Raw genomic sequence first — 24,858 nt, 5'->3', positions numbered from 1 at the left:
CTGACTGATTGCAGGTTTGGTGCGAGACAGGGAGCAGCAACGCACAGACAGGCAGGCATGAAGGGGGCAACAGGGACCACAGCAGTGCTCATCCAGAGCTGCAAAATTGTCCTGGAGCTGCTCCGACTGGTGTTGCATCGAAAATCCAGCAATTGAGATGTTTGGAGTGATTGGATCTCACTTAGACTGTTTTGGGTCACTCTAAACTGAAAAGTTTAGTTCATGACTGGCTAGACAAAAGATAAGCCTGTCATGGGATGTGGTAAGGAAGCCTACAGAGCCCATTGCAGATGAATGGGAGCAGACCAAAAGTCATGTAACAGGGGCTAGTGAGGCACCCAAACCTGTGCAATAAACCCAGATGAAAGGCAAGAACGTTTGCCTTGTCTGAGTGCTGCCTGTGCAGTCACACACCACCTGGACTGGCATTGGTGCCTGTCTCACCGGCTCGTGATACGGGCAGAGTTTGCCTGTACCTGCCCACCCTACAGAATCGAGACTAACCTGTCGTGGTCAGGGCAGACTTGGTGAACAGGAAAACGAAGAGCTGGAGTTCGGCGGAAGTGTTCAAGAGCACATGAAACACGAGCACTGTTGCCTTCCAACTTGTTTGTGAAACACAGCAACAGAGGCATGTATTGCTGATTAAAGAGCAGTAAGCTGAGACTGAGCGAAAGGAGTGACCCCACTTTGTGTACACATAAACACTTCCTTCAGGTGCCTGTGAAATTCACTGCTTTAACTGTAGCTCATTGACAGCCCTCAAGAACAGTCATGAGTATGTTAATATAAAAATAAACCTATGGCTCCAAATGTTTCTCAGAAAAAGCCCTGGAAAGAAAAGCCCAGGAAATATTTAGCCCTTTATGGGTGGATTGACCTAATGCTCTTGGCAGAAAGGCGTAATGGGGTGCAAAAGGGACAAATTCCTTACCTATGGAATTGAAACTTCAGGTATGTCCCATGCAAGAATAATAGTCTGATGGGTAGAGGTTATACTTGGTTAGTCTGGTGAAATTGACTCCTAGGCCTCTCCTGGGAAACAGCCCCAATTTATTCTCCTCAGGGTACATAAGCATTTCTGACTGTCCGTTCCGTTCCGTTCCGTCCCTTATATGCTTGTTTCTTAGGTGACTAAATGAGAGAAATGGCATGTCTTCCTTTCGACGGCATTCTTGCATAGCCGAGTCAGCCTGGGGATTCCTGGCCTCATGGCTTGCTTCATCTGTATTTACAAAATTTCCTGCACTGGGACATGGGCTGTGCTTCTCTTACCACTTAGAAATACACTGACATTCATCATATTCACTTATATTCAGCCAGTCAAAACATTCCTGTTTGTTAGCTAAAATAAAAATAAAAATAATGCATCTAATAGCTCTTGATGTCTGAGGATCTTGGAGCACACTTGAGTCTATATGAACGTAGCCTTGCAGTACTGTGAGGCAGATCAGTACTGATATCTCCAAGGCAAAGCAGAGGCACAAGAAATTAAGCAATATACCCCAGAGTACACAAATAGCAGAAGCACAGCCCAGGACAGAACCCTTAGTCTTGGCTCTGGGATACATGTTCTGGCTCTTACCAGAAACTCACTGAGAATTTTTACTGTGACAATATTTTAAGGAAAGAGAAGCATCTTTCCCTGTGTTAGAGTTCTGTAGAAAATCATTTATTTTTTGCCATTAAAAAGGCTTTATAAAATTCATATTCATCTGAAGCTGAAAATAGTCAAGTGTTACAGATAGAAATAAATACACCTGGCAGGCAGGCTGTTGCCCTGCTTTCAACAAGGGCAGAATTTTTCCATATCTCCATTTTTCTTTTGGACTGATCGATCCTTTTCACACAGAACTGTTACATCTGGGTCTGATAACGCACCAGCTACCCCACAGCCGGTTGGTGAATGTTACCCTATTTTTCCACCACCTCCACAGAAAGAAAGTAAGCCCCTCAACCGCTGCGCACAAGCTGCAGTTTGCTCTTTCACCTCCCAGTTTCAGCGCAAGGCTGCGTCCGCCCGGCAGACCCAAAGCTGCGACAGACCTTCATCCCACGCTCCCCTTGCAGGACAGCCCTGGCAAGCTGGGGAGCTGCTGGTCCGTGCTGGGAACTACCCTGCCGCAGCTAACCCTTACCAGTAGCCCACTTACTTCATCCAGATTCATACCTTCACTTTGCCTACCTGAGCTGTGATGGCATCCCTTGCCCGTAATCCTCCTCCTTCGTGGCTCTGGGTCTTGGCAGGTCGGGGTGAGGCTGAGGACTGGGAAGCTCAAGTCTCAGCCGAGAGGCGGGATGTTGAGATGTCTCCCCTCAGATGATGAAGGTCTTTTCTGAGTAGCAGCTCTTAAAGATGAGTCCTCTGTACTTCCAAGAGCAAGAGAACTGTCAGATAAAATAAAATGACCAAAATACTGCAAAAATCACGGTCTGGTTCAGAAACTTCATTTAGAGGTGCCTAACTTGAAACACCGTCAGTGGGCTGACATTTTGCATGTCTGAAAAGAAAAATATCTCATGCTACTTATATAAAAGCAGCCACTCCAAATCACCAGGTGCTTCTAAAGAGCATCTTCTCAGTGACACAGGCACACAATTTAATTTCTGAGCAAGGCTTTATCTCTTGGTTGCAGGTTTTCTCCTCGTGTGTAAGGCACAGTTATCACTATCCTATTCAAGAAGTTAAAATTCAAAATGAAGTCATTGAACTGGCAAGTCAAAGTAAACTTCTGTTGTAAATTTTGAGGAATGAATCTAAAAATGAATTCTGTCTTAAGTGCAGGGGTTTGGAAATAGAGATCTGTCAGACCAAGACAGTCTTGTATAGACCATGTACAGTGCTGGGCTTATCAATATGTGAACCAAATTCTGCTCCGTCTTGTAAGTATTTGGTTCCTCTTGGTATCAAGTGTAGATGGTATCAAGCCACCATCTAGTAGAAGACTTTGGCCTCCATATGACAGTCTTTTTCTAAAGTTACATCTGACTTGCATGGATTTGAAAATAAAGCATCTTACTACAAATTGTAGGAGATTTTTACAACTTTCAATACTATTCCAGCTTGCAGATCCTCTGGATTTATCACATCTAAGAGCATTAATAGAACAATGGCAGGAGCTTCTGTGTTACCAATTTCAGGCTTCTCCTGCTGAAAGCACCATACTATACTATCCTTTTCATAAGCTTCTTGCATTCTTTTAACAGTAAGTTTGTGGATTTGCCCATTCCTTTTTAATGGGAATGCTGTTCCAAGAACCTTCTTGTTCTAAGAGTTAGGAAATGTCTTCTAATTTCTGATCCAAATGCAGTCATGCACAGTTTCTGTCCTCTTTTTTCCCTACTGCTGACAGTGTCCTGTAGCTCTTTCTCCTTTGCAGTATTTATAGACGTGAGCTGAAATCCTTTTGAGCCTTTGTTTGGCTAGACTGATCCCACCACCTGTTCTCATCTCCCTCACAGGACAGCCTCTCCAGTTCCGCAGTTATCCTAGCCATTTTCTGCCCCTCATCTGATTCAAAACAATTTTTCCTGGCTGTTAGTTACTGGAATTGTACACACTCTTCCAGATGCTGTTTCATTTGGGCCTGCACCCAGGAATAGTTCTTGGAGCTACTTCTCCCCTTACATCCAGGCATTGCAGGTGCCCCCTTCATGGCTACCTCATGGTAGTTATGTGTCACTCTCTAAACAACCTCCAGACAAGTCTTCTCTGTTTTGGCTGTGGAGCTGCTCTGCCTTAATCATTACTTCCATAGATCTGATGAACTTCTGAGGAAACCATACGAGTGGTGGCGTGGAAGTCTTGAATACTCACAGCTTCTCTTCTGTGCTGGGAGGGTTGCGCCTGTGTTGTGCTAGCATGCGGGTGAGGGAGAGGCCTAGGCCATCTCCCCTCCTCCTCACAGCCTCCCAGGCCCCAGGACATCCATCCTCCCACCACGCCATGCTGGGACTGTGCTGCACCAGCTCTTCTGGCTTCCCAGCTGCATGCAGCGCAGACTCAGCCTCCAGAAATGGATGTGGCTTCGCCTGGAAGGAGCCACGTTGGCCACCTGCCCTGTTTGGTGGGAAGGAAGCACCTCTGCAGGGCTGTCGGACCAGCACCTCTACCCCCAGCTAAACCCCCCAGTTGCAGAGCAACGTGGGTCACTGTCCAGAACATCTAACAGGGGACTAGGCAGGAGGCAGGAAACTTCCAGAGGACGTGGAAATAAAATCTCTTGGACTTTTATGAGCTCCTTTTCTTTCTATAAGCTCAGACACTTCCCTAGGTGATGAGGCACAAACTAAAGGGCCAAATAGTGGAATTACAGGTAACAGTCAAGCTCTTGATAATTCTGGTGCTTCAGTAGGTCAGCTCTTTCGCACCATGTGACACGGCATAGATGCTCACATGGATACACGTTATGGGGAAGGGCCAAAGCATGAAGTGGAGGCAGTGCCTCCTTGTCAGACTACCTGGGGTATGGGGCTTCACAGGGTGGCATAGCCTCCGACCACCACGCAAGGCTGCAGCCCTTGCCCGGCGCAGCTGGGTGGCAGATCACCGCTGCAGCGGCACCGCAGCCGCACACGGGGCAGGGTAGGCGTGGGGTGGCGGGAGGACCTTGTGTCAGTCTCAATCACAGTGTGAAGCTTGTGTGGTCTGCGCAGCACCCAGCCCTCCTCTCCCGCCCCCCAGCCCAAATTTGGCTCAGTGTAAATAGGGGAGGCAGGTTTTGCTTTTTTTCTTCCTCGGGAAGCTACAGTATTTCCACTCTTCAATGGGCTGGTTATTTCTGCAACTCATGAGGAGATGATAAATAATGTTCTAAGGATATATCATCTGTTCCTAAAGACATTATAACCCATTGTCCTCTCCTGTCCCTTTACCTCTTCAGTAACAGCAAGCACTTGGTTATCCTTTGCAGCTCTTTTATTGCTGACCAATTCATTTTGACGGATTTTGGTGTGTTTGTTTCTCTGACTGGTCTTTGAGAGAAAGTGGACGGCCACCCACTGCAGGGAGCCCTACGAGTCCAAATGAGGAGCATACCTGCGTCCCGGGGCTCCCTCGTCAAGACACCGCATCCAGCTCTGATGGGGGCATAGCACTGGATGTGCAGGAGCTGACCCAGGGGCCACCTTCCTTACAGGTCAAACAAGAGGCAGTCAGGCCTTCAAAGGAGATGATTTGCCTCCCTGTGACTCAAGGGAAGGGTACTGAAAGTGAACTAAGCTGACAGGCAGGACCTGGGCCCCAGGGGAAATGCACAGTTGCGGGGTGTTTGTTCCCCAGGCAGGAACACGGCTTGGCACCTCCTGGCTCCTGCTAAACCATCTTCCAGTCCAGGAAGGCGGCACGGTACCTCCCAGAGGGGTTTTGAATGCTTGCCATATGGTGCTTGCTTACCTATTTGAAAGGAAAACAGATTGTTCCTTGGAAGCATCCATGAGGGAGATCAGCGCTGCCGGCAGCAGGGCTGACACCCACCTGAGGAGGGAAGGGGGCTGCCTTTCCCTTCAGCGGGGCATCAAAACCTTAACAAGGTGTTTTCGGGGGCTCTGCCTCGCGACTCTGTGAATAGGATACATGCCTTGAAATGCCTCCAAGTGAAACCACTGTGAAATTTATGTAGGCAGAAGGTAATTACCCAGATTAGACCTTGGCTAAGGCGCAGGACTGACACTTCGTGAGGGAGTATACTGCACGAGCTTAAATAACCACACGCAGCCGCCACTTCCGTGACTTTACATTTTAGCTGAAATACTAATCTCTATCATCAGAGCAGGCCTCACACCAGAGAGGACTGATGAGCCACTTGTCAGCAACCGCAGTCAGCAGCTCTGGCCGAGCCTTCATAAGGGCTGTGCCCATCGCCCTCCCCTTCTGCAAAAGAGCAACTCCAACAGCTCCTACTGACCTGAAAGTTGAATTTTACCTTCCTTTTTTCCTTCTTCTAGGTTTTCTTCTTCTTCTGCATTCTTCTCTTCTCTCTTCTGCCACTTTTCAGTATTCTTTTTCTTCTATATCATCTTCTCTTTCTGTATCAGTTTTCACCTCCCATACGGATAGTTTCCTCACTTCTCACTCTCCCTCTTTCCTTAAAGGTTTGGGTTTGGTTTTTTTAAACATTTTCTTGTCTTCCTCCAAATTCTCTCTGTTGTGGTTTCCCTGAGTTCCCTCCCTATCTTTCATTCTCCCTTGCAACTGCTTAGCTGCTTCTGGCACTTGATTAAACATTTTGCTGTTTCTCTTCCTTCACAAAGCTCCTGGGGACAAGGTCTGGGGTCGTAGGTCTCCTCCTGTCTGTGGGCTGCATTCCAGCATTGCTTCCATCCTCAGAAGATCCCAAGCTCCAGCTTCCATTCGGTCATGGGAGACTGACCATAGGTTGATTTTTATGCTGTGGGAGCCTATGCAATTATAAAGGCAGCTAAAGACTAATTGTACGTACCATATTTCCTGTGATACTGGGTCTAGAAATACTCATGAGTTGTTGTGATCCTGAGACAAGAGGAAAAATGTTGGAAAGTGTTTCAGTTAGTTATAAATTGTTTTTGGTATGTTCTAGTCAATAAATACAAAGGCGAAAAGGTATCTTCACCGTTTTCTTGCTGTAACAGTAACATTCCTGACAATTCACTAATGGATCCCCTCTCCATTATGCTTCATTTCCCTCCAGTAATTTGTTCCTCTTTCTGGGGAAACCTGTCTCATTAATATTTCTAGATACAAGCTTGCCTGTATTTTTCCAGTACCACTGCAATGTTGGGTAACCTTAAGTAATTACTTCTCTTTGGTGTGGTTTTATGTAAAAGAAATACTAATTCTGTTATTTATTGTTGAAATGAGCGAACTAATTAATATTTAGTAGTGCTTCTAAACATGTATCTCCTCTTGCCTTTCAACATTTTGGCCGCTGCTCACTTTTCTTCATGTTATCGCTACCTTCACACTAGCTGAAGCACCCAGAACCATAACTAATCTGACAGAGGGAGATGTCTAGTACTACACGAAGAAGGGCTATTCCTGCCATCGCCTGTGATGTGATACCTCCAGCCGTGCATCTCCAAATGATATTGGCTCTGCTTCTACCATATCATATTGACAGTTCACACCCCGCTTGTTGTTCAGCTGATATCATATGAAAGCCTTTTTCCACCTTAATGCTGAACTGCTTTTCAAGTTTCTCTGTCTGGCTGAATGTCTGCACTGGGGTTAGTTCTGCCTAGATACAGCAGTGTGCACTTGTACTGAATGGATCTCAGTTGAATAATTCTGCTGCGTCCCTAAAATATCTACATTAATTTTTAACCTTTAAGTCAACATAAACTGCAGCTCTATTCATCACCTAGTTCCCCTTCCGTTAGATCAAGGTTTAGGACCTGGTATGCAACACCAGTGACCTGACACAGCCCACAGCTTAGTTTTAGTTGTATGTAGCCTTATGAACCGTTTTTTCCCATGTCAGTATGAAACCGCACTAACATATGGGCTCAGGTACTATTCTCCAAGCAGGCTTGATGGGGGCAGCTGAGAAAGATCTCAGGTTCTTTCCCAGGAGACTTCCCTAATGCTCATGAACTTGACGCAAACATCTGGTAGGTTTTCACTCACAGAAACCCAGGACTATGTGTCTGCTTGAAAGCTTCAAACCACATTTATTGTAAATTCATGGAAAAAAAAGAAGAAGAAACCACAGGTTGGTAAACTGTTACATCTCAGTGTGAAGAACTTGTCCAGTGATGTGCAATCAGATATTGAAAAGAATATCTAAATAAGCAGCAATTTCTCAATAGAAATCTCATTAAATAAAAAAGAAAATTACTTCCATATTTACAGATTACAAGGCAAATGTATCCTTAAAGCATTCTTTCGTATTTAGCGGGTTTATTTCTTTGAAATAAAAGAGAAATGGTTTGAATCTAAAAGTGTACTTTGGAAGCAGCTTGCTAGACAGTCTATGTTACCACCAGCGAATGGACAAGTAGCCTCCCCTTGACCACTGCAGTGCTCTGCTTCTTCTGTCGTCCAGGCTTTCACCGAAGGGCTTCTGGTACCTCCACCTACGAAAGAGGAGTGGGGTGGGGAGGGTGTTCATTACATTTGCTGTACAGTCTGGATGGCAAAATTCCTACCAGAGACACACTCCCAAGAGCCCTGTGCTACGCAGCATCTCCCGTAACAAGCCTGAACCTGGGAAAGTACCCCACTTTCTGTCAAAATCACAGTTGAATAGAAATCAGTGTGCTGAGAAAAGCCTAATTAGAGAAAAGCCTCCTCCCAAATGTTTTCTTATGCTCACATTTCTAAGAATTTTTTTTTTATTAAATATATATGTACTAAAATTAATTGAGCTTGTGCTATATCTAAGCCACAATCAGTTACTGAAATATGATCCCTTACTTACCCGCCTTAATTGCTTTATGCTGCTTGCCCGAATTGCTTCCATAAGGTTGTCATGGAGAGACCTTTGTGGGGTGGAGGGACGGCTGGAGGGTCGTGAACCTTCCTCTGATTTTCTGTCTGAGACTGATTTTAGAGAATCTTTAATTTCCTTCAATATGCTGTTCTCATCTTTTTTGCTTTTTTTGCCTTTTTTCTTTTTCTGTCCATTCTGTAAGGCTTTTTTTGAGCTTTCTTGCTGTTTGATGACTTCAGCTATATTCCTGGTTGGTGCCTTCTTCTCTGGAATAACCGGAGGAGGAGGAGGAGGAGGAGGAGGAGGTGGGGGTGGAGGGGGAGGTGGGGGTGCCGGAGCTGGAGGCTGACTTTTCACTGGCGGTGCTTTCTTAGGGAGCTTTGGAGAGGACCAAGGTGAGCTCTTAGGCGACACATAAGGTGAGGACCGAGGCGTCCCTTTCTGCAAGACTTTGGTCTTTGGATTGATGGCTCCATCACAACCAGACTCTTGTTGCCGCTGCTCCTGCATACGCTTTTGCCTTTGTTTATCCATATTTCTTGTCAGGATACTTGTCATGCTCATTCTTGGGCCAGCAAGCTCAAAGTGGTATCCAAGCTTGACCAGAGTGGTGTTCTCTTTCAACAGTTTAACTATGTCCATTTCCACCTGGCTGCCCATGATATGCCTTTGATTGTGGAACCGCAGTTCTGTTAGAACCTTGTTGGTCTGCAAAGCTCTCATGATGGCCAGCACTCCTTTGCCTGTGATAAAATTTGACTCAATATTCAGACTAGTTATATGCTGATTTACCTTTAACATACCAGCAATAGCTATTGCAACATTGTCATCAGCATGCGTGTTAGCCAAGCTGAATGACTTAACCACTGTGTTGTCCCTCAGGGCCTGAGAAAACTGTATAAGCATCTGTGAAGTGATGTTTTCAATGTTGTTCAGATTGACCTCTGTGGTGTCAGGGTCATTGCTCCTAACCTTTTCCAAAGCATCCTCAATAACCGTTGGATTTCCACAAGGGTGGATGGCACTGCTTTTTAAACTCAGATTATCGGTGTCTTTTCCATCGTGGCCATTGAGTAAGTTTTCATTGTCCTTTGCGCCGTTACACTTTTTGCGTCTGATGTGGTCCGAACTCGTGCCATCCTCAGGTCTTTCACCAGCTGCAGCATTTTGCTTTTCCTCATCCTCATCATCACTCTCATCTTCATCTTCCTCCTCATCTTCTTCTTGTTCTTCATCATCCTCTTCAGTATATGCCTCCTCAGACACTTCACTATTGCTTTCTGTGAAATATTCTTCGTGAATGTCTTCTGAATTGTCTTCTTCTTGCTCAGAATCCTGAACAGGAATGTAAGTGTGGGTGTTAAACATGACTGCAGTAATGTAGCTACTGCCTTTTTGCACAAAAACAATTATCTTGAAACTATATAAGTTAATGTTGAAAGCTAAAAATAAATCCCCAGAAACAGAGACAGTTAGGAGAACAGAAAATTTTTCAGCACCTAACACCTTCTTAACATTATTTCTTTCATATTCTTTAGAAGACAAATGCTTAGCATAAATTGGAACAGTTTTACTGACGTCAATGATTTCTGACAAGAGAAAATTTGATACAAGATATTGCAACATGGACATACTTCATGTTTTCTATGTGTTGGCATGTCCACAAGGGGCTATTATTTGGATCCTTGCCAGCAGAAATACAAGATAGCAATTTCAGAAGGGACATGATCGATGAGCAACAAGTTTCTTCATTTCATAAGGATTAGACATCTGTGTCAATGCTCAGACTCCCCTGCATATGTTAGTACATCTAAAAAGGCTAAAGACTGCCATGATTTAGAATACAAATAGTGTCTGCACATGTAAACATGCATGTTGACATGCAAAATAATACAGAATTACAGGAGTCATGTCGAAAAGACTCTGGATGCACTACATGGGCTATACACACTTAGAAGCTATTTGTGAACAAAGGATTCAGACACATTCCCACAGGTAACAAGTAATCACATGTCAATAATCCCCAAATTTCTTCATGTTTGCCAAGACCTAAGACTGTGCTCACCAACAGCTGTTGCAGGTCTGCTGCCATACTGTAACTTGTTATAACCCATTGCCTACAGAGTAAACTGATTGTTTTTCTAAAACCCAAGGTTATTTTAGCGTGTTTCGTGGGCACCAAGAAGGCACATTTGGAACCACTTCTCAAAGCTCTGCCTGGTGCCCTTAGCAGTTACGGTGGCAGAAGACAATTCTCTGCACAGGAGCAGCAAAAGCTCTGCTCCCCAGGAAAGTCTCACTCTCCACCTGGAGGACTCCAGAAGCACGGCTGGGTTGTATGGGCCATGGCTCAACCCACATGCTATGACCAACCTTAAACCTCTTGCCCAAAAAAATCTCCCATGTCCTGTTATGTCTACTGGACAAGCCATAGCATATGTCTTTTTATTTACATTTGTAAATGTTTATAAAATTTTGGATGAAATACTATTGTTCTGTATGCACTACTTTAGCAACATTCATATTTTAGTCTTTGTAAAATACCAGGTGGTATTTTACAAAGTGAGTATACTCTGCGGAGACACGGTGATGCTGTTTTGTGCTTCTGGAAAACAAAAGTGTTGTTACTAACATGACAGCCTATTTTTAGAAAACCTGTGCAGTTTTAGGTTTGCTTAATTATCTGGCTCTAAAAATGCAGGGAAAGGTTAAAATAATAGTAATGACAGATTGCATGGTACTGTTTCACAATCTTAAGCAGATTTCTGTGTTGAGACACACGCAAAAACAGACAGTAATTGTAATGTTTGCAGAAGCATGACTCTAATGAAACAGGACATCGAGCTGTTCCAGCCTGTCATTCCTGAGCGTTCAGAGCCTGGAGGGTTTGCAGGGTCCAGCCCCGTTGCCCTGCACATGGAGGACTTGCAGGGTCCGGCCCCGTTGCTTCTCCTGTGGATCATGTGCGGGAAGGCCCTTACACTCAGAGATGCTGTGCTGCATATAGAAAAAGGGCTGTGTTTAAGCCAGGTTTATTATGGGACTAAGATTTATATCTGTAGCTTCTATACATATACGCAGACGTTTAAAAGCTGAAAACATCAGGTATCCAGGAACCCGTCTTCATGGCTATGCTTTTACCTATCCAGGAACATATATACTACAGCCTTCAACACAGCTGCAGATGAGCAGAAGTTGGTGCCTCTAAATGGACTGCTAATATGCTTGATGACACTGGATTAATAAAAAAAATACTTGATTTTTTTTTTTTGGAGTGGCATTTCTGGGGTCAAAGGGGGAATTAAGTTTCCTGTCACATGCATTGTTTGGTGTCACAACAATCTGCACAATAATTTTGAAATCGAGTACTCTCCTCTTTGCAGATCCATAAAGGCATGCTCTGTTGTTGTGGCAGCATTTCAGTACAGGACTGCTGCAGGCAGCCTGCAGGGCTTCATCTTACTTCGTAGCAGTAACTTGATGAAAAGTTACGACTAAGACAGTCAATGCAGAGAGGTAAACACCTCTGGAGGGCAAGTCATTCACCCTAAAAGGCTATCTGCAGGATGCTTGCCTTCTGGAGGGGCTGATCTCTCACCACTAACTATAGAAGGGGCACAAATAACCATCTTAGATAAGGTGTCTAAGACAGTTGAGGGCAAGAAGAAAATTGCTTTCAAGAACCTCAGAAGGAGCTTTCTTAACTGCCTTCAGTGGAGAGAGCCTTTGTGCCCTCTACCTCAGCATGTCAACATTTTCATATTTACAGATGCATTTGGGAAGTTTCTTCTCAGATCAATAAGTATAGAGGCTTTTGCTAGCACTTTGAGATTTAGCCAGTACCCATTGTTAATGCTGTTTAGACATGGAAAAAGAAAAAAAAAATCCTGCCATTATATAAGACACCGAACTAGACCTGTTCAGAAGGTTTTTTGGAACTGTCCGGGTTTCGAGTTCCAGGCTCAGCTGGAAATAAACATTAATCTTGCCATTGCCTCCCTAGGACTTGACAAGCAGGGAGTGAAGTCAACGTCTGCAAGCTGATACTAATGGTCTGATGACAGCTAGTGGTCTGTGTGCTAGCCTGCAAAGACATTACACCACCATTCACGAGCAGGACAAAACATTTATGTGTAAAGAAATCCTGGATATTATTATTGCAGGCTACTTTAATCCAGGTGACTTTTCTCTAGGAGAATATTTTATCTAATGTACAAACTGCAATTATTTCCTTGCAAATGAACCGAGCTCCTGAATCAAGGCTGTTAGAAGTTCTGAGTCCAGTTTTGCTGTCTTTGCCTTTGTTGTATTATTTTCTACTTAAACATGGGAAAACATGTCCTTATAAACAGAGTCAGAGCTTGGTATGATGCAGTGCTTAAAAATCAAAAAGCTACTCACATCCCCAAGTCCCCACTTTGCTTTGAAATTACATGGAGCCAACATGAAAACAGAAGTTGCTTTTTGATAGAGCTCAGTCTCACAAATTGTTTTAGCAAGGGCCCAGGGGATGCCGACATGGACATTAGCTTAGACTGAGAGCGCTCATTGCCTGCTAGGACTGAGCCCTTCACTCCTGCCCAGCTGTACTGTTCATTTGCAGGTCAGGGACCAGCTTTTATTATTAACATGTTTATTTTGGGGGACGAATTGCCTAGCAAGCACTATTGGTTGTTTTTTGGGGAATACAGATAAATGGTTTGGCTGATGACTCTACCCCAGGCCACTTTTTAAATAACTTACAGCGACCCTCTGACACCAGTTGCCAGAAGACTCCTGAGCCGTGCCAAGGATCCTCAGCAGGAACAAAGCAACATAAGCTGCTGACTGCAATGCAGCTTCCTTCCAGCAAGCACAAAGCCTGGCGGCCGCTTACTTAACTTCTGACATAACACGTATTCAAAATTATCTTCCTGACGTGCTTCTCAGCAGTCAATACTGATTATTTTTTTTAAAGGAAAGAAAAAGTCAATTTTTTAGATTTTAAACAAAATCAAAAATTACCCCAAAGTCCACATTGCTACCTGGCAATAATTTCTAACATGCCCTTTAAAATTTATTCCTATTTTAACCACTAACGATAGTTTTTACAGGATTTTCTTCTTTTCTCAGCTAAGCTTTTAAGGTACCTCCAGAGAGAGAGCAAAACCTCCCTGAGCTAACACGCAGCGCTTTAGCAGACACAAAAGTATGGCTAACAAAGTTCTTAAAAATGCTGCGAGAGACTGAAAGAAAATGAAAACAGTGAGCAAGATTATGCCAGGGAAGAACAAGCTCAAATATTTCTAGGAAACAGCGAATGCCTCAGCATCTTACCTTGTCACACGCACCCAATCTCTCTTTTTCTAAGAGTTTCCTGGTCTCCCTCTCCCAATAGGCCATCAGCGCTTCTCGGCTGAAAGTCCCCGTCGGTGTTTTCTCCGTCAGACTCTTCTGCCGTTGTCCCACTGGAAGGTTACGGTCGGGCTCTATGTCCTCCAGCTCCCGCTCCAGCTCCTTCAGCTCCTCTTCAGTGAGAGAAGCGAGGAGCTCATCTTCGTCAATGTCTTCATATTTACTGAGCTCTCTTCTGTAGCCAAAGGTAGACATGGTCCCTCTTGGTCAGGCTGGTACAAACCTGAAGTGACTAGGCATTCAAGAAGGCTGAAGCAAGCAAGCTGTGTCTCGTTTGGTCAGCAACTGTTTCCCTGCGTAGCGGAGGCACCCTTTTAAGAGTAATCATCGGGGGCTTACGACAATGCACGAAGGGATGAAAGCATGCTCTGTTTTAAGCATCAGACGTCAGCTAGACATCTGAACAGCAAGAATGTCCCAACACTAGTGTTTGCAGGTCCCTTAAAGAGGGGGATTATTGACACACTGGCCATGGCCATATTTAGAGCAGGCGGCTAGCGGGAGAATACCAGCCTCGTGGACGGGGGGGCGGCAGCAAATAAAACCCCGGGCGCATTTACACTGATTTCGTGTCCAAACTGCAGTAGAGAAAGAACAATGAAAATCCATTTAATCCTGAGCTGCCACAGGGGCTGGAAATAAAACACCCTCGCCGTTGTTCACTGGACTTCCTCTCGTTTTCACGGTTTTCGAGTGGAACCACACTGTTACCCTGCCAAGGTGTTTGCAGGAGGTTGGGATCGGTGGGAAGGCAGCCCGAGGGGAGGAGGTCGGCGTGCTGGCGCCCATGGGGAGCACTGCTCCCGCAATGTCACGCCTCGCCTGTAACAAATCACACAACTGGATTATTTGTTAATTCCCCTTTTTTTCTGAGGATGATCGGAGGGAGAAGCAGCTTGACATGTCCATTTGGAGCTCCTGTGAGATTTTTTTTTTTCACACGGAGAATTGTGCTCTGCTGGGGGAGTGAGCAGAGTCCCCCAGAACTTTAGGGGGAACCAGCCCTGGGTGGGGAGCAGGACTGTGTCTTCATCGGTTCTGACAGCCCCTAGCAAATGAAGGCCTCTAGTGGCTATTTTAGTTAATGGCTATTGCTTGCTGTAGCTGACTGATCTGCAGCTGGAGTGCCCTTCAATTCTTAATTTTAAATTTATATCTACATTATCATGTCTGCTAATAAATGATACATTATGCTGATATTATTTTTATGGACAGGCGTCTTCCAATGTAGGAAACTACAGAATGAAAGGTTAAACTTCACGCTGTTTTTTTCTTTTCTCTATTAGCAGGGAATGATGGTGAACTAGCAACGTTTTCTGAAACGTGCAGGCCAGCAATATCTGCAAACCTGTGTTGTGAGAGAGAGAGAGGGAGAGGAAGAGAGAAAGACAGAGAAAAGGTTGGTTTTGGTACAGGGAAGTAGGAGCACATCTATAACAACATTATCAACCTTATTAAATGATAACACATGGTGGGTTTATTTTTAGATAGTCAAGTCAGTATTTAATAGAAATGTAAGTGAAGATAATTTGAAGTATTGTTCTTGTCCAACATAACCTCTTTTTGGTTAGTATGGATTGGACACCTGAACTGATGTATGATATTTAGCCAAATTGCTCATTTAGTTTTATTATTATGCATATTGCTTTATTGGCAATGGAGAGAGGAGATTGAGCATGATTTTCATAAAGAGACTTGATAAAGAAATTACATTTTCCCTTTGATCATTTTTCTATATGAATTTCATGCAGTTTGGCTTGCTCAAGAAGTGGGATGAAAGCTTACAAGCTTAGTCTTCCCTCACACACGAAATACATTAATAAAGCAGACTAAAGAATATTGTGCATCTTAAAATAAAATAAATATTTGCAGGTCATTTACATTGACCAAATCTTTGCATAAAATAAAGAGGAGAAAGATGCAAACCAGTTTGGTTTATGGAGCTAAGAGTGTTACCTTCATGGTGTAAGATACTGTGATGGGTCACCTGTGTCTAGACAAGTCAGTGGGTCAGTAGAAGTTCTGTTCACTCTTTCAGCTGCACTTGCAGAAATGATGCTTAGGCCACATTCTGTAATATGTGAAACAGCAGGAAAAAATAATAAGTACCTTTTTTCTTTCAACTTTGCATCGTGAATGCTGATGTTGGCATTAATTAAATGTATATAACAGAACTCCAAGCAATTTTATTTCTTCAGTATGTCTAGGACAATGGTTCACTTTGTTATTGGAGTTAGGCAGAGAAGCAGCACAATAAAATTATCTTTCTTGGGCGCATTTTTGCAGACAACATTTTGTTGCAAACATTATTACATGGAGCTGGTTAGAAAATTTGCACTGGACAAATTTTCTGTCAGAAAATGCCGATTGAAATTGAAATGCTTTTAGGAATGTGCTCTATTTTATTAGTACAATGTTGACATGTACAACATCGATATGTACAATATTAAAAGCAAAAACATGTTGTTAAAAATGAAATCTATTCAAATATACTGTTTCCCAGAAAATTCTGAGCTTTCTGATTTTCCTTTTTTCTTCAGATACAACAAAATTTGTAAGTCTCTGAATTTTCCGGGGCTGAGAATCCATAATACAAAGTACAAACATACAGATGCCTGAATTGTCTATTTAAAGTTTTCTATGTATAATTCAAATTTTCCAAACTCAAAGGAACTTCAAAAAGCAACATGCATTACTCGTAAAATAATATTCCAAAGGACGACTTAGTTCAGTCCTTGGCAGCAACATCAATATTACCTTCAATGCTACTCCTTGCTGAGGCATGATACAACACTGGGCCAGTGGTGACGTTTTTCTATATATAAAATGTCAGTGATGTCCATTCCAGCCATGAGATAAGAGAATTTAAAGATGTTACTAAAGATGGACAAGGACTTTTATTGTAAATGTCTCCCCTGAAGGGGGGGGGGGGGGGGGGAATTGGCACAGTTAGGTGAGGTTATGAGAGGTTTGGGTCCTTTTTAATCCTGTACATGTCAGTCATGGTAATTTAGGACCCATTCTTTATAGGGAGATGGCCAAGGGTGAAGACCCATGAACACTCTCTAGAACAATTTTAATAAAAGTAATAAGGCTGTAGCACATGGCAAATTACACACACAAAAAAGATGCTAAAACTGTAAAGCTAAGCACTCACAGGTCAGAAAATGCGGGGATAATATTTGTCCTTGCCTGTTGATGAGCACTGAAACATGGTCCTTAATTCCATAATTCCGTAATCGTATACTTTGATCCTAGACCTATGAGTCCCCAGGACCTTTACTCTTGTTTAGTGTACAGGAGAGATCATGCACATTTAATAAACAGCCTTTCAGCATTTTGTTTTGCCCCTGTTCTTCAGCATATCAAGACTACCAATGGCTTTATTTGTCCAGCGGCCCTTTCAGGAGACGTGAAGGTGTTACCGCCTTTGTGAGGAGGAAGAATAGAGGTACAGAGACCTTAAGACTGAAATATCCACTGATTTGGAGTTTAGGATTCCCTGTTTGGGGATATTTGGCATTATGCAGCACTTCAGCTGGTCAGGGCTCAGTTCCTGTGGGCACCAGCCACTGCTGAAGCTGCCCGCCACTTCGACAGTTCAGATCACAGGTTAACACTCAAATAATTTAGTTACAATTAAATTCACTTGTCCAACTTCTGAGAGTAACTCTGCAGCAAAGACAGCAGTGATTGTGTTTTCCTGTTATTAGCATTCCTGCCTGAAACTTTTTGTTCTTTTTCCACAGTCCCATTTCTCAGGCATTATAAGTGTTCAGATTTCTGCAAAAACAAGCAAAAAAATAGCAGTCTGAGCATCCTGTTATTCGTCCCAGGCTACGTGCTCGATCACACCATTCTAAACAGTTTAGGAAGAGACCTTGTGCTAGTGAGGTGCCACAGTGAACTTCCTTCCTTCACAGAAGGCAGGAGTGCAGAGCGTGAGCCATATGCAGTATGCGAGGGCAGGTTTACACTGGCTGCGTTGACGGCTGTTTAGGATGAATATTCTGAAGTGCTTCCCACCTCCTAACAGAAAACCCAAACTCACCTCCGTTAACGCCCTGCTGAAATCCTGCAGGCAGGGAATAAACCATTTGACGTATAGGCCATGAAAACTCATCACTCAACCAACAGAATTATTAAAAGGTTTGTTCCCTTCAGGACCTGGCCTAAGATGAGAGAAAATAAGAACTGGGAGCGCCCATTTAATAGGAGCAGGATTCACTCTGCCATTGCAGATACTTGGCACCCAGGTTCCCGGCTTCGAGTGGGACGGAGCCCACTCAGCGGCAGCTAGATTGCAGACAAGACTTTCAAACTTTTCTAGCCTGGATGATCTATTTTCTTGGTTTTAAAAGAAGAAACACTTCTAGATGTTTTTTTCCTTTCCAAGCAATTAACTATTTCAAGCAGCAGCCTAGGAAACTTTGTTCTGCTTCTCACACATTTCCACACTTTGGGCACGTTGGCCCAACGGCTGAAAGGACGCGAGCAACACCTGAGGGAGGGAGGGGTGGTACTCACCCCCTAGCAGGACAAAGCCCACAGTTTAAATTTTACTTCCACTTGGGTGAGGGCAGGGAAAACTACAGGCAACCAAAGAGAGGGCTGCACAACCTTGTCCTCAGGCACGGGACACGGCCGGCCCCAGGACAGTGGCTATTTCAGTCACGGCTCCTGAGGACAGCCTGTCAGACAGATGCGTTGGCTCGTACTGAGCTGCAGTCCCACGCTGCAGGAACAGGTCCAATTGCCATAGAGCACATTAAAAACAATGCACCACAGCACGTCTGGGCTATCCCCATCTCTCCTGCTGCCCTTCTGCCTGCAGTGCTCGCTCTCGCCTCCCCCCACCGCTTTTGCACCCTTCATTCCTCAACCAGCTCCTTCCCTCCTGCCGTCCCCTCACGCAGACCCCGAAGCGCCAGCCCCTGAGCTCTCCCACCTTCCCCTTTCCTGCCTCCTTGCTGCTGCGCTGTCTTCCCCATCCCCGACCCTGCAGGCCCCCCTCACCTGCCGTTCCTGCACAGCCCCTCGCTGTCCTCACCTGCCTCCGCAGCCTGTTCGCTGACCTCTCCTGCCCTCCCCTCCTCGCACGTCCCCTGTCCTGCCCCCGTGCTCCTCGCTGCCTGCCTTCCCCCTCCTGCCTGTATCAATTGATATATACATATATATATATGTGTGTGCATGTCTCAATTTCTGTATGCTGCGTGTACAGGCCCAGGTTGAATGCAGAGTCCAAATCGGCCTGGAAAGACAAAGGGTCAGCAACCTGGCGTCTAAACAGGACTGCGAGGCAGACTGATGGGACAAGCTGTAGCTCTTTCCCCTGGGAGACTAGCGCAACTTGTGAAAATTGTGGACGCCGTACTGTTCCTGAAAAGGATGTGTCATCACCTACATTTAACAGTGGTATCAGCAGAGCAAATGGGATAAAGCGTGCACTGAAGGCATTTGAAGGAACAATTTTTCAGCTGCTTTTCTCTATGCCAGATGATTCTGTTGTCCAGTCTATCTCTCCTGGTGATGCCGTAAACAGGGAGTCACACAGGAGAAAAAGACCTTTCCCTTCATCCATGCTAGGGAAACAGAAAGTGGGGTAAGTTTAAAGATGACCCTGATCCAAAACCAGTCTTTGCTTGGGAATCGGACTCGGCATCCAAACTCAACGACAGATTTTTCCCGCTGATCCCCTGTAGCACACCAAGGCTACCGGGAGGGCAGATTCCAGGTCCGGATTGTAGCTTAACAACTCGGACCCATCACAAACAGTGATCAGCTTTCACTCAAAAACATGTGCATGTGGGCTGCCTTATTGCTCAGATTAGTTTTGAAAACAGCATTCCCAACAGCTGCTGGGGACATAACCCGAAGTCTATATACAACACTGTATATCAACAAGCCACGGGGTAACCACAAATCTGTGTTTTGATGGCAGCAGTGTTTGGGTTGCCTTGCTTATCAAGACGACAGAAGAGTCATAGTGAGTGAAGAAGCGAATGGGCTCTGACAGTGCTCCTGATGGCAAGAGCGTAAGGACGCATTCCGGAAGGGGAGTCAAGAGGTTGACCTGGCTGCAGGGAAGCACAGGGGGGAAAAAATCATCTGAGTGCAAATAAGAATGTTTCTAGACTACCAAATTCCTCAACCTTTGATTAAAAGAAGGAAAACTCACTGCCCACATTGCACAGGCACCCGGTGTCCTTCATGCACAGATCCTGAAGGTCTATTCGAATATACAGAGAGGCATGCAGCTGGGTGCCAAGGGTGCAGCAGACTCGGGGTTTACTGCCCTTTTCGCCTACCTGAATCACACTAAAATAGGGAAGGTGAGGGGGACAAATAAATTTTACTGAATAAATGTCATTCCCATTCCCAGTTTTCTTTCCTTCCTACACAGCCAATACTTTTTAATCATCTTGTGTCAGTACAATGTCATGTTCTGTAATAACAGCACAAGATGAACCTGCTTATCTTTGACAGCACAAACTATTCCTGCCAGGGTTTTGCTCAAAGCAAGTGCTTCTCCACATCTCTGCAGACCGCCCATTTCCTCGATGCCAGTTTCTGCCACACCAAAAAGATAAACTGCTTTGTACGCAATGATGATCTTAATGCTCTTGCTTTCATATAGCTGCTCTTATCCCTCAGGAAAAATCTCAGTGTGCTTTACAAACATTGCCAACAGATTTACAGACTATATATAGAAATCATTTCACTTGCTACTGATGTACAGCCATAGGGTGACCACAGCAGCTGTTTGGAATTACATCGCGATATTGCTCAACTGGTTTGGACAGAAAGTAGAGGCCACTGTATTGCAAAGAAAGTAGCAGAGGAACTGCTGCCTGCACAAAAAATGTGGGGTTTGGAAGTGCAGTTTGAATGGGAGGCTGTTTAGGCATCTGCAGTTAGCCTATTCTTTCCCAAAAAAGCATGATAAAATAGGTAACATCTGCCAATGTAAGTATTATATTATTCGTGGCGGTATTTGCAAATATACCATATTTGCATGTCCAGGTCTGGTAGTTATTAAAGTGATTATAAAACGTGCATGGATTTAATCCTTTGTTAATGCCTTAGTCCCAGACAGTTCTCCTGTGTAGCTTAGCCAAACCTACAGTTTGTCACTCAGATTAAAAAATTGCTCTATTTCTTTATACACAGAGAGCAATTCAGGTACTTATTTCTATATTTAGCATTTCCTTGGGTTTTGTCACTTTTAACAGTGTGTGTTTATTAAGATTATTTTAAAAAGGAAATCCCAGCAATATAAACAAGTGATGTAATTCATAGGGAATTAAATACAAGCAGCAGTACTAACTAAAAGTAACCTCTCTACTTTATTGTCTTTATTTATGTCTATTTTTTAAATAGCCCATACTAATGATGACGGGAGTTCTGGGCACCATATCTACCATGCACAGAATATGCAGACAAAAGGCAATGGTTTTGCCCAATCAAATGTAGAGATTTCTACTGAAAATGTGAATTTTGAAAACTAAATGTAAATACCTTGTACATGTCACCAGCTACACTGTTATATCAGTCTTACGACTACTAACAATTTACTAATGTATTTTTACAGCTTTTCAGGAGAACCACAAAACACAGATTCCTCAGGGAATATTTCTCCTGATCTAAGTACCTCTTTTGCTGGTGTGAGTGACACTTAAGGGAGCATTTCAGAGAGAAAATGGTTCCCATTGCAATACATACCTTTAAATATTTATACAGTAATTTCGTGCACTTACTTACCCATGTACTTCTTTCTGATTTATCCAGCATTTGTCCTGGTAAAGAATCAGGATGGATTTCTTTGAAGAAGACTGCTCCATGCATTTGGAGACAGACAGTGTATTTTTGAATCAAGGTCATTATCTGTAGGGTGCAGAAGAGGGCTCTGAAGGATAGACACCTTGGGTGGCAAGGTGCCATTTTTAATTACTGCAGCCTAAACAAACAATTTCCAGCAGAAAGGTCGGGAAAAGAACAAGGCAGAATAGGGCCATTAAGGCTGAAATTCACTTTGGTTGGAATTACTTTTCTTGATACCATTTTCCTGAGCAGAGGTCTATCATCAGTCCTAAGGCTCACATGAAAAAAAAGTAGAGGGAAGGCTTTAAAAGGTCTGATTTAGCAGGCAGACCAGAGCTGGGGCAGAGTACACCAGGGAGGCAAAGCTGGTTACACAGAAGACACAGAGGTGAGGGCAAGAGACTGTTGATTAGGTGCATATTAAAGGGAGTGATGTAAAAGCAAAAGAGATGAGACCTGTTCTACAGAGATAAGCGATCATGAATTTATGCCACTTTTCTCCATGCAAACCACAGCTAAACAGCTGGATATTTTAGAAGCTTTTTTCTGCCCCAAGTAAGGGTCAGAAAAAATCCCTTTACCCTACCCCAAGGCAGACACAAAGCCTGTGGCTTTGTGACTGTGTTCTTCCATGCATGACTCCCATACTATCAGCAACAGTCTGAGAAAGGGCAGCGCAGGCACAAAGAGCCCAAGCCAGAACAGTAACTGCTGCAGTGAAACAGTAAAATTGACCCCCCCTTGATACCCAGAACAAGGATCTGCCGTGCCAGCTCCCACGATTAGATAGTAGCCAGCGCATGGAAGTTTTATGGAAGGCACACGACATTATAGTCCCTACAGGGAATAGCTTGGTCATATGCAGAACTCATGGCCATGGTTTGGTCCTTCACCGAGCTATGAAAACACAGCTACAAAGTCCGTCTCGCTGGTGCTGCAAAGGCTGACGTAACCACTGTTGAATGTCTGGCTCCTTGGAGAGCTCATTAGTCTGGTGCAGCTGCTTGTGTCAGATTTTATGAGAAACAGAGACCAAATGATACCTCTGCTTTCAAACATTGTCCCCAAACCGATCAGAGTCCCTACCCCAGAGCATGCCTGAATCAATGCCAGGGCATTTAATTACTTCTAGCCAACATCATCCATGGGGTGCACATGCCATGGAATTGGGTTGCGGTGGAGCACCCCATGAGTCACACCCAAATAGCAGAGAAAATTAAATCCCAGCATTGCAAGGGTTCAATCACAGTCCAAGCAGGGAAAAAAGGAGTAGATTTTTCCTACTAATTTCTTCTTCCAGCTGGGGCTGCTGCCTTTGCCTCTTTTCACACAACCACCAGTCCTGGACCACTTATATTTCCTGCTCCCACCAGCATGTACTCCATAAAAGTAGTATTCAATGTTCTGGCTGCAAAACATGGGAGTCGAAAGACTTGTGTTCAATTCCTAGCTGTGCCATAAGCATGACACAGGGTAAACAGCTCGCTTTCCGTGTGTATCATCTTGCCCCTCCTGACTCCATTCAGTTCACAGATGCCTTGAAAGCATTAAAGATGCTTTCTCATAATGTTGTACTTCCTTTGGCATCCGGGGGCGGGGAGGGGAAAGTCTTCAATAAATAAACCACTTCAATGTTGAAGGACAGAAAAGCTTTAAAACAGGATTAGGCCACCTTCTGTAACAGGCTACCAAACAACAAAAAGGGCCCAGATGTATTGTTTAAAAGATAAACACAATAATATCATGTCTTTTTAGCTTACCTAATGATATTCTAGGGACTAGTTCATGGTATCTTAAACACTTGGGGCAATGCTCTGTCCTAGAGCTGAATGCTTTGATGCTGCAGGCAATGTAACTATTGCCTGAGGCGTGTATAGAGTCCTAAATATAAACCTTGGCCCATGAACTAAAACTATTAATGGAATTTGGCTCTAGCCACAGAAAGGGTTTAAAATCTCCTGTCTAAAGCCCTATTTGATCATGTTTCCTATGCTGGTTGCAGGATACTGTATCAGATATGTGACTACCCAGATTCTTGTGTTGTGGTCACTGTATTCATTAAAATTACTGCTATTTAAGACTTACTATTATTAAGCCCGCATTTCTGTTTAGGAATTCCCACATAGAAATACCAGTTTATAGGTTATGCAGCATACATGCACTTAGCCTGGTATGCCCAGGATGTTTTGGTCGGTGGAGCCTTGACTATGGACAGCCGTGTTGGGTTCACTGGGCACTCTGTGCTCAGGCCATGCCTGCAGTCACCAGTCACCTGGGGCATCCTCCTGTCAGGGGCCTGGCCCAGATGCCAGATACCTAGAAATTTTTCACAAGTGTCCAGATTCTTCTTTTTCACCCTGGTCAAAATTTCTGGCAAAAAAACCTAGAGGACATGTCTTGGAAAGTCAGATGAATAGTACCCCTAGAGAGAGCAGAAGCAGCAATTAAGCCTTCTGTCAACCTTATACATGTCCCAGACCAGTAATTTTCACTCCTTCCATTTTGCTCCTGTGAATCTGTTGTGAGGAAGGACAGAACCACAAAAGGACTGATACAGCTGTCTTTGGAAGTGGAATTTACATCTCTGACTGAGGCGTTAATAAGTTATATATGACAATGACATCTGGCAAATAAGGAGAAGTTCTGAAGAACAGGGAGAGCCAGTGTAGGGAGCAGGGCAGGAGGATGCTTGAGCTGACCTTTGGTTTGTGTGAGTGCGTGTATGTGTGTGATAACCAGCATATCTCTTAAATTACACATTTAGCTAAACTCTGACTATGCACTATGTAATCCTGACATCCATCAACTGAAATCTTTTCTGAATTTTGGGGGTTTGGACTCTTTTTTGTCTTTTTTTCCCCAAGATGGAAGGGATGGCAGAATAGCAAAGGGAGTAAGTGCAACCCACTTTTAACAGAATAATTTAAAGAATATTTAATCAGTTGTCTTTTTCTCTAGACGTGCAGAAACATACTGCCAAGTGCATCACAGCATGACCAAGGGTGTTGTTTAGCCTGGTCAAGAACTGATCTGTGAAATCTCTGTAGGAAACATAATTAAAGTTATGAAATTGCAACATTTCTCAACCAAGGGGATATGCTGCACTATTATTTCCCCGTTTGTTTGTCCATCAAAATCTACTCTTTCTTTGAAACAGCCTAATTAAAGTCCCTCAAACTTTGCCAAGCATTAAAACATGCAGTACTGGCACACACAGCAGTCATACCTAGGAGCA

General features: G+C 44.0%; 1 protein-coding gene across 2 annotated transcripts; it reads right to left on the bottom strand.

Annotated features, from left to right (window-relative positions):
* Positions 1-7,622: 7,622 nt before the first annotated feature.
* LMOD2 (leiomodin 2) lies at positions 7,623-14,059 on the bottom strand. 2 transcript variants are annotated; one of them, XM_050904408.1, is made up of 3 exons: positions 13,725-14,059; positions 8,397-9,743; positions 7,623-8,052 (listed from the first exon to the last, which is right to left on the bottom strand). In XM_050904408.1, the coding sequence occupies exons 1-3, from the start codon at positions 13,995-13,997 to the stop codon at positions 8,026-8,028; spliced, it is 1,647 nt and encodes a 548-aa protein (XP_050760365.1). In that variant the 5' UTR covers positions 13,998-14,059; the 3' UTR covers positions 7,623-8,025. The 2 variants fall into 2 exon arrangements, with proteins under 2 accessions (XP_050760365.1, XP_050760374.1); XM_050904417.1 differs by having other exon boundaries at positions 8,397-9,734.
* Positions 14,060-24,858: the final 10,799 nt, after the last annotated feature.

This window comes from Gymnogyps californianus, chromosome 1 (assembly GCF_018139145.2).
Source record: "Gymnogyps californianus isolate 813 chromosome 1, ASM1813914v2, whole genome shotgun sequence".
Taxonomy (NCBI): Eukaryota; Metazoa; Chordata; class Aves; order Accipitriformes; family Cathartidae; genus Gymnogyps; species Gymnogyps californianus.
The sequence above is the reverse complement of the archived record's forward strand: the minus strand, read 5'-3'. Positions and strand labels throughout refer to the sequence as shown.

Bases quoted from the DNA above. Each gene is read 5' to 3' on its own strand.
- LMOD2 (XM_050904408.1), bottom strand. From the start codon at position 13,997: ATGTCTACCTTTGGCTACAGAAGAGAGCTCAGTAAATATGAAGACATT. The intron at 9,744-13,724 runs GTAAGATGCTGA...ATTCCTGTTCAG, and splicing joins GATTGGGTGCGTGTGACAAG to GATTCTGAGCAAGAAGAAGA. The intron at 8,053-8,396 runs GTAAGTAAGGGA...CCTCTTTCGTAG, and splicing joins GCATAAAGCAATTAAGGCGG to GTGGAGGTACCAGAAGCCCT.